Below are 10,206 nucleotides of genomic sequence, written 5' to 3' on the forward strand. Positions count from 1 at the left end.
AATAAACGGTAAGTTAATATGTAACTTTTTAAGAAGTTTAAGAAATTTACCAAATTGTTCGTTCATGTGGTATTTCTTTGTCGTGTTAGGATATGGTACTCGAGGTTTATATTATTTACCAATCGATTTTTTCTTATTCTGGCTTACCTCTACCTTACCTTTACTTACCAAACTTTCTTGCCTCAGCTCTGGTTTAGATTTAACTAACCTTTATTCATCTCGCACAGTAATTGCATGAAGTTACTCCATTGGGTTAGCTTCGGTATTATTAGGCAAGCTACCTTGTGGCCGTTCTGAAATCAACTTCGCAAGTTGACCAATTTGGTTCTTGAGCCCTTGAGTCGATGCTTTCTCTTGTTGGTAAGGTTGTTGAAAGCCTGGAGAGGGTTGTTGTCTTTGATTTCCTTGACCACCCCAAGAGAAATTGAGATGGTTCCTCCAACTTTTATCATAAGTGTTACTGTAATGATTATTCTAAGGTCTAGAATTCTTACCCATATAGTTAATTTGTTTGTTCTCTGTGCTATGATCGTAGGGAAAATATTCTAGATTGCTCATTCCTCCTCCATTTGCATCGCATTGCATCACCAGATGTACCTACATAGAAACACATAAACTGTCAATTTTCTTATTTAATTGTTCTACCTGATTTGATAACATGGTGACTACATCTAGATTGAAAACACCGGCTGCTCTATTAGGCTTCATCCTCAAAACTTGCCACTGATAATTATTCAATGAAATTTCTTCTATAAACTCATAAGCCGCTTCAACTGTCTTATCTTTCAGGGTACCATCGGCTACTGCATCGATTAATTGCCTAGTTGAGGGATTCAAACCATTGTAGAAGGTTTGAACCTATAGCCATAAAGGTAATGCATGGTGAGGGCATCTTCTCAATAAATCCTTATACCTCTCCCATGCATCATATAAGGTCTCTAAGTCGATCTGTACGAAAGAAGAGATATCATTCCTCAACTTGACTGTCTTAGCCGGTGGGAAATATTTTAGTAAAAACTTCTTAGCCATTTGCTCTCATGTAGTGATAGAACCTCGTGGTAAATAATTCAACCACTGTTTAGCTTTATTCCTCAACGAGAAGGGAAACAACCGTAGGCGAATGATATCGTCAAAAATGCCATTTATCTTGAAAGTATCACAGACTTCCAGAAGGTTAGCCAAATGAGTATTTGGATCTTCGTCTTGCAAACCATCGAACTGAACAAACTATTAGATCATCTGAATAGTGTTCGGCTTCAGTTCGAAGTTATTCGCAGTAATGGTGTGTCTCACAATACTCGATTCAGTCCCAGTTAGAGTGGGCTTGGCATAATCGTGCATAGTACGAGGGGCAGGATCTGGATTTGCATCAACTACAGGAGGTAGTTGATTATTCCGAATATCACCCATCTCCTCAAGAACAATAATAACGTCCTCTTGCTCTTCCACTATATTATGTCGACTTTGCCTTGCTTCTCTACGGCTTCTGCGAGCTGTACTTTCAATTTCACTATCAAATACTAATGGTCCAGACGGATTTCTTCTAGTCATAAACTAAAGGAAGCTGTCAGAAGCAAATAATAGAAAAACTAGAAAACAAAAAGTAAGCTAAAAGCAAAAATAAAAGGCAATAAAAATAAAAATGGCTAAATTAATAAAAATTGAGTGTTCCTAATATTTTAGTCCCCGGCAACAGTGCCAAAAACTTGAAGGTCACTAAACTAACTATAAATACGACTAAGGCAATGCACCTATCGAACAATAGTATAGTTATGGTGAATAGGAATATCATATCCACGAGGACTAAAAGTACTAGTAATTACCGTTTTTCTATTATTTAGCCTATAAATTGAAGTGATTATTTTTATTCTAAAATTTCTAAACTAATCTACTAAGAACGCAACAGAGAATAAAATAGGAAAATAATCAAAAGTACCAATGAGAGAGACAATACCCAGGAAAGAATCCACCTAGACTCCATTTATTCTTACGAATCTAAATTAAACGATTTATTCACTTGTGCCTTAATCTGTAGAAATCCCTAAATTATGTTAATATCTCTTTCGAGAGTAAGAACAACTGACTATAGGTTGATTAATTAAAATATCTTTCTAATTAAAACCCCTATTGTCACATTAACTCGATCTATGGATTCCCCTATTAGATTTGACTCTAATCCGGTAGATTTATGTCGTCCTATTTCTAGGATTGCATGCAACTCCACTCAATTATGCTAGATCTACTCTTAAACAAGGACTTTTGCTCCATTGGTTAAGCACATTAAACATGAATTAATATCCTGAAAATACTAAAACATGAAATAAGCATACATAATCGAGAATAAGAATTAAGTATTTATCATGTAACTCAAAAATCAAATAATAAGATTCATCATAGGTTTCATCTTCCTTATGTATCTAGGGAATTTAGTTCATAATTTGGAATAAAACCATCTCAAAGTTAGGATAACAACAAGACATAAAGAAACCCAATAAAACTTCTAAGGAAATTGAATGGAGATCTTCAATATTGAAGGAGATCCGCTTCTGAGTTGAATCTGGTGGCTTTCTTCAAGTATTTTCTTTGAGTCTAATTGATATTTATTGACTTTAAAATGCTTAGAAACCCTAAAAATTGGATTTTTTTTGTGTGTTTGGGAAACAGGGTGCAAAATCAACACGGGCTGGCACATGAGCGTATGCCCAACCCGTGTGACTCACACAGGCGTGTGGCCAACCCGTATAGAAATGCCCAGGTTGTGTGGATACTAAAAATAGCTCTTTTTGTCCGTTTTTGGCTTGTTTTTCACTCTTTTTATTTCCCTAATTTACATGATAAATCATGAGATATCGAATTCACAAATTTACATGAATTTAAAGGACTTGGAGCATCAAATTCACTAATTTACATGATAAATCATCCAAAAACGCATCAAGAATGAGATTAAAAACATGTTACTTTTATGGCTTATCACAAGGGTTGAGGATCGTTTCAATATCAAAAGCATGATTTTCAAGCTATTTTGGTGTGGTTTCGTAACCACAAGGGTGGCTACACGGGCGGTCTACACGGTCGTGTGTAATTGGGAATTTAGGGTTTTCGATGATTTTTGGTACCACACAGCCTAACCACGAGGGCATGTGTCCCCACACGGGTGTGTGAGATCTCCACACGACCGTGTCTCCTCTGCTCTTTATTTTTAGCACTTTTGGACAGTGAGTTACACGGGCTACTCACACAGTCGTGTAACTTGGACAAACGGGCGTGTGTCTCATCCACATGGGTGTGTAGGCCTCCACACGGCCAGGGCCACGTCCACATAGGCGTGTAGGCCTCTACACGGCTAGGGCAAATGGCCACGTGGACCTATTTTGTAAAATTTTTATTTTGAGTCATAAACTGTCTGTTTTATGTTTTTGTGTAATTTGAACCTCGTTCAAGCCTCGGTAAGTGTGTCGGGGACTCGATTTAGTTTGGTTTGTGTATATTTGTGCTTTTATGGGCTTTAATTTTATTGCTCGTTTATGTGATGAATAAGTATGAGTTTATTATTGTTGTCGTAACTGAATATTAGAATACAAGTGTAATCAAATTTGAATCTGTTCAAACTGGAAATGTTAATGTTCGTTTCTGCATGTTGTCGGAATAATGTGTACATTGTTGCAAGCATGAAAATTTTGGGATCTAGTTATGAAGAAAAGGAAGGCAGACTTAGCAGTTTTAATTGCGATACTTTTGTATAGCGGTTTACCGCACTATCCTATACGTATATCAGCTCAGTTGTATACAGTTACTCAAGTGGCATAGTTCCACGTTGTGGTTTGTAGGGTGGATGAACCTATTATGGTTCTATGTAGTGTACATGGTGGACGGGCCTACCATAGCCCTTATGTGGTGTGCTGGATGGATAAAGTGATGTTTGGTTGGTGGGTTGGGATTTTGACTTGTGCATCCGTTTGCATCTGAATATACGTCTGTTTGTCAGAACATTTTGTCTGTTTGTGTGAACATTTGGTTATTGAAAATATAGTTAATGTCATGTAATATGTTCTGATTATTGTGTATGTTAGAACATCATTTCTGTGGTTTGATATTATATTTGACATACTCATTGAGATTTTTGTAAGTGATATTTTTATACATATGATTGTCTGAAGTATTTACTGTGTCACCCCATTTTTTTGCCATATGTTTATGTTTCGGACTCACATTGAGCTCGCATAGCTCATCTCTGTAGTGTTTTTCCTTTCAGGTACATTTCGTGTTTTGGAGCTGGACTCGGCATAGCAGAGGTCTCAGAGTTTTTTGATCAGTTTGATTTCAAATAATGTCGTGATAAACTATTCGAATTATGCACCCTTTTTTTTTTGCATATAAGTCTATGTGTACTGTGGTACGGGGATTTTTAAGTTACTTTGAAATTGTTCAAAAACACTGATTTTATTTATTCCTAACAGTTCTTAAACGTCTGTTATATGTGGTTTCCTAAAACAACTACGTATCATTTAATCTACTAAAATTGCAAAGCATAAGGGTTTAGTGAAGTATTTTCTATGGTTATAAATAAGTTTTATCTTTTCCACTTTGGTTGGCCAATGTAACTCCCGGAATTCGGTCTAACTTCTAGGTCAGGTTTTGGGGTGTTACACTCCAAACATATTCCCTTAACTGATATGATCTTATCATCCATATAATCAGCACAAGTCATAAATATCGTTCAATAAATTGTTAACATTTCAAATATAAAAATTGTCTCCATGCACGTTCAATAGCTAAAGAATCAACACTCAATTACGATATCCATATTTTTCAACATAATATTTAATTTTACTTCCATCAACAATAATATATATTATTATTATCGAAAAGATTAATTCGATGTTTTTAAAATTAAAAATGTCTTATCGTTCGAAAATACAGTTCATCTTTTACATATTAACTATTGAATTAATTTACATCATCAAATAATTATCTATTTTTAAATTTACTTAAAATTTAATGCGCATAATCTAAATTAATAAAATACAAATATAATAATTGAATTAAACAAATATAAATAATATAAAATATAAGTTTTATAACAATTTAATATATGAATTTAGGATGTGAAATTAAGGTAGTCAATAATATATTGATGGATGTATCATTTTTCTACTAGTATCTGTCTATTTCAAATTTACCATTATTTTTTAAAATGGAACCTAAAATTTATTGTTCAAAATAAAGTGTTTCTGTTATAATAAATATTAATAATGGCGGTAGAATGATCACAAAGTAATAAGAAAAAGAAAAATAATAAGAACACACAGATTTTACGTAGAAAACCCTTTCGGGAAAAACCATAGGCAGAGGAGGAGAAATTCAAAAACGAATGATACAAGAGAAGTTTCGACTATATCTATTTAAGGGTTGAAAAACCCTTTTCTAATCAAAGTCAAATAGAAGAGGAATGATTCTATTCGGATTCAACTTGTGCTGTATGGTTCGTACCACAGGGGCTCCGCCCCTGCACCCCCAATCGCAACCCCTGTCTAATTTTATGCTTAATAGGAATCTGTAGCAAGCTACGACGTTAGCCCTTCAACCCTACAAATCCACTTACTTTGCCACTATATTTATTTCTTCAACAAGTGACAAGATGCAAGTCACAAAATCTCTAACTGTTTCGATAGAAGGAAACAAAATTAACTTGTTTGCATGATTGGAACAAAAAGTGTTTCAATACATGGAACCGGATTGTACCAGCGGTCAAACATAATTCCTTTTTTTTAGGTGATTTGCGTGATTGGATTATAGTTAATCTTCATAGTTATCTTAGGTTGCAACTCGATGGGATTGATTGTCAATATTTCTTTGGTATGGTAACTTGGTGTATTTGGAAAAACTAGAACTTATTTATTTTCCAAAGAATAACGTGGAGTACTGAGGAATTTATTAAAGTCTCATATAGTTGGGCTAAACAATATACCTCTACACTTAAGGTAAATGTTTCCAATTGGCAATTTCCAGTATCAGTTTCGCCCAAGTTCGAGGATTGGATTCAATTAAACTCTGATGGAGTTGTAAAAGAGGATTCCGATTTTGCTACGATTGGGGGAATTCTTCATGACAATACAACAGATGGATTCTTGGGTATAACTAGTTTGTGGGCATTTATTCAGTTCTAGATGTTGAATTGTGAGGCATTTTAGAAGGCTTGGCGATTGCTATAAGGGATTGGATAAAGTATTTACCTTATCAGACAATCAAGAGGTGGTACAAATTTTTCAAGAGAGTAGTACAAAAGTGTTGAATTCTGCACGTTTTTAGATTTATAATAAAGAGGCTGTAATCTAACTAAAATATCTATTAGAAATAATGATGGTACTCAATTTTTTTTAAACGCCTCCATAGGGGATTAGGTGTATCTCTAAATAATCTTTTATAATGTTGTTTGATTCAGAAAAAAAAAAAATTAACTAGCTTGCCCGAAACCCACTTTTGGTTTCCCATTTTCCATGAATTAAAGAGGAAAGTTTTGTTCCAAATTAAGAGTGGTGTTCATTGTCATTTGTTATGTCAAATCATGGAGCCACTATTCTTTGGATGTTTGTCCCAATTCATTGAACAATCTTTAAATAGAAAGTACCCTCAAAGCTTATCTATGTAATTTCAACATCGCATATTCCCTTTTTATTTTTATTTTTTTTTCGTTTATGCAAACGATTAAGGTTTCATTTGAAATTTCAATCACGGCCATTTTATACTCCAATGTTATTTTATGATTCAATCTTAATTGAGTTTTCTAATGAAATCTAAATTTATTAAATGAAAATTCATGTGTAAAAAGTATTTTAAATACAAATATTACAATAGATAAGGATAAGAGTAATATAAATACACATTGTATAAGTAGAACTGTTTATGGATCAAATTCAATCAAATATATCCATATTCTATATAATTTCTTAATTTACTTAAAATATAAGTCTAAAATTTTATCAAAGTCTTATCTATATTCTATAAATAGCTAACTTAAATCGGTTTGAGCACATCCATATTTTTAAAATTTTAATATAATTATTTTTATTTAATAAATAATATTTATCATTTACTACTATTGTATATATTTACTAAATTTCTAAACATAAAATATTTAAAATATTTTTTAATATTTACATTATTTTATATCATATTTAATTTTCATATGATATATAAATTATATAAAATTTAAAATAAAAAATCGTAACTTTGGAAAAAGTCAAGCTAGGCTAGATTTTAACTTTTAATATTAGGTAACGAGCTTGAATCATATTTTAAACGGACCTAATCTTTTATAGGTAAATTACATCTCAAGTCATTAAACTATTAATAAGTTTACGTTTAGTCACTCAACTTTAAAAAGTTACAAAATATCACTGAATTAAGCCATCAGGCTATTAAAATTGTTGTTGTGTGGCCTTCTTTATTTGCACTACTTGGACCAATCAAAATTTCTCATTTCTCTACTCTTCTATAAATTTTTTCATGAAACAACTTTTAACTTCATTTCTCTACTCTACGAATAAAATTCCAAATAGCTTTCTTCTTCAATTTTCAACACTGACGATTGTCAGATCTAAGATATATTCTTTTACTTGTAGATGGGTGTTGATCCACTGTATTAATCATCAAATCGTCACTTGGAGCTCACCGACTGAACTTTTTAAAAAAATAAAGTTTAATAACCTGATGACTTAAATAAAAATTTTCGAATAGTTTAATAATTTAAATGATTTTTTTAAATATAATTTAATGACACTTTTTAAACTTTATAAATTAAATGATGAAAATATAGACTATTAATAACTTAGGGTGGGTTTGGATAGATAATGCGTTTACCTGCAGTTAGTGTAAAAATATAGGTGACAGTGAGATTATATATTGTAGCGAGACTGTAGCGTGAAACAAAAATTAAGCTAAACACGCTACACCTCACCGCTTATCTAAATCCACCTTAATAGTATTAAACGTAACTTATATTTATTTTATCCAACCTCATTTTCTAGTTTATTATTTTTATTCAAATCTTCCGTAATTTAAGTGGAACTTTCGAAATAAATAAACGGTCCCTCGGAAAGGTCTATGTTTCCAACTATCAATCTGATTTGTCTCTATCATCCACGTGGGATGACAAGTGGACATAGTCCCCACCCCAGCTTCGTAACCAAACATTGAGTGACGTCATTTGTCCACGTCAGTTATTCTGACTTGGCTGTCACTCCCGAATTGACCCGCGTGTTCAATTAAACTTTCCTAGTGGGACCCAAAAACATAACCAGCAAACAATATATGCCATGTCATCTTTTTGCCACTTGTCGAAAAATTTCCTATTTACATTTAAATCCCCCTTTATCCTTCCCTTTAAAAGGGGAGCCTAAGCCTCAAGTGTTTTTTGCTCTCCACTTCCATAGTTTCATTACCAAAAAAACAGAGTGAAAAACAGAGGATTTACAGGGGAAATCTTATAAATCCTTAAAAAAATCCAATGGAATCTTTCCATTTTCACTCACCGAATTCGAACTGCTCATCGGAATCTTCGTTTGGGTCTCCGGAATTTTTCCCTTTAGATCACAACTCGCTTCCCTTCAACGAAAACGACTCAGAGGAAATGCTTTTGTATGGTCTATTAGCAGAGGCTAAACAGGAAACATCATCAGAGCTAACATACCCGAATCAAGTGAAAGAAGAAGAGGTTACCTCGATTGACATCGAAAGCCCGACGAAAGAAAAGGCTTACCGAGGAGTAAGACGGCGGCCATGGGGAAAGTTCGCGGCGGAGATAAGGGATTCAACGAGGAATGGGGTAAGGGTATGGCTCGGAACATTCGACAGCGCGGAAGCTGCAGCTCTGGCTTACGATCAAGCCGCTTTCGCGATGAGAGGCTCCGCCGCTATCCTGAATTTCCCGGTGGAAAAAGTGCGGGAATCGCTGAGGGAAATGAAGTGCAATCAGGAGGACGGAGGTTCGCCAGTGGTGGCTTTAAAGAGGAAACACTCGATGAGGAGGAAAATGGTGAGCAGAAACAAGAAGGAAAGAGAAAACGGCGGTGTGAGGATAAACAATGCGGTGGTGTTTGAGGATTTAGGGCCTGATTTCTTGGAACAGCTTCTCACTACTTGTGATCAAGCTGCTACACCTTGGTGAATGAATATTGCATTAAATACAATATATATTATTCACCAAAAAAATTTACAATATATATTTATATTAATCTATTTCTAGTTATAGTCATTTCTTTTTCTTTTTCTTTTTGCCATGAATTTTGGTTTGTTTTTTAGAATCTTCATTTGTAAATTTAAAGTGTAAAAATGGTTTAGCATTTTGATTTTCTTTTCTCTAAATAGATAGTTATTTGTAAATAGTAGAAATTTCTAAAGATGATATATTAATATTTAAATCCTAGACTTTTTGAATTTATACGTAAAATTTTATATTATGCAAATATAATAGTATTTTATTACGAATATAGAAGGATGTAGTTTCAAGTACACTGAACCGCGTTTATCTTTCTATTTAAAAGTTAAAGAGAGATAAAACAAACGCACGCTATTTATTTAACTCTCGATAATCCGTACTTCTTATTGATAAGAGATAAAAAAAATGTGTACGAGAATTTTTAATTTCTTAAGGAAGTTTCGAGTATTTTATAAAAAGTAAATGATGAATTAATTTGTTTATAATCTATGGTCCAATGATTTTTTTCATAATTACTATTTCAGTCTAAGATCAAACGGAAAGGAAGCTTCCTGCTGAATGGTGCTTTGAGGTTATAATAAAATTCATGGATTGCTATCAATTGCATAATTAGACTAATCTTTGTTTAGTGAATTTAGTAACATATCCTTAATTGACTTTGTCTCTAATTAGGTTCAAATGTATAAAAAAAAGAATAAAATAAAACTATGGTCACTTCATCATTACTTTTTCTTTGCCAATTATGACCAGTTTTCCTTTTTTTTTCTGAGGATAGAAACAATGGCCTAATCTAATTGTTTGCTTAAATAATATGAAAAGTTAATTGGATATATACGTTGAGGGGCATGGTAGATTTTGACCATGACAATGTCATTTGATTTTTCTTTTGGGTTTAGGGTTTGAAGATAGAGACGTGAGTGAAGGGAGTAAAGAAAAAGAAAAGGAAAAAAATGGTAAACAGTATTCAAGGTCATTAAATTATTAGTAAG

The 10,206-nt window shown here is 33.2% G+C and overlaps 1 protein-coding gene and 1 non-coding gene across 2 annotated transcripts; both read left to right on the plus strand.

The window, feature by feature from the left end:
- The first annotated feature begins 874 nt into the window (after positions 1 to 874).
- LOC121215220 (small nucleolar RNA R71) lies at positions 875 to 981 on the plus strand. The gene has a single exon (XR_005910949.1). It is a non-coding gene; the product is annotated as a small nucleolar RNA R71 (small nucleolar RNA).
- Positions 982 to 8,394: 7,413 nt separating this feature from the next.
- On the plus strand, positions 8,395 to 9,435 carry LOC107936230 (ethylene-response factor C3). Its single transcript, XM_016868921.2, has one exon. The coding sequence runs from the start codon at positions 8,507 to 8,509 to the stop codon at positions 9,164 to 9,166; it is 660 nt and encodes a 219-aa protein (XP_016724410.1). The 5' UTR covers positions 8,395 to 8,506; the 3' UTR covers positions 9,167 to 9,435.
- Positions 9,436 to 10,206: the final 771 nt, after the last annotated feature.

Source organism: Gossypium hirsutum, chromosome D02, assembly GCF_007990345.1.
Source record: "Gossypium hirsutum isolate 1008001.06 chromosome D02, Gossypium_hirsutum_v2.1, whole genome shotgun sequence".
NCBI lineage: Eukaryota > Viridiplantae > Streptophyta > Magnoliopsida > Malvales > Malvaceae > Gossypium > Gossypium hirsutum.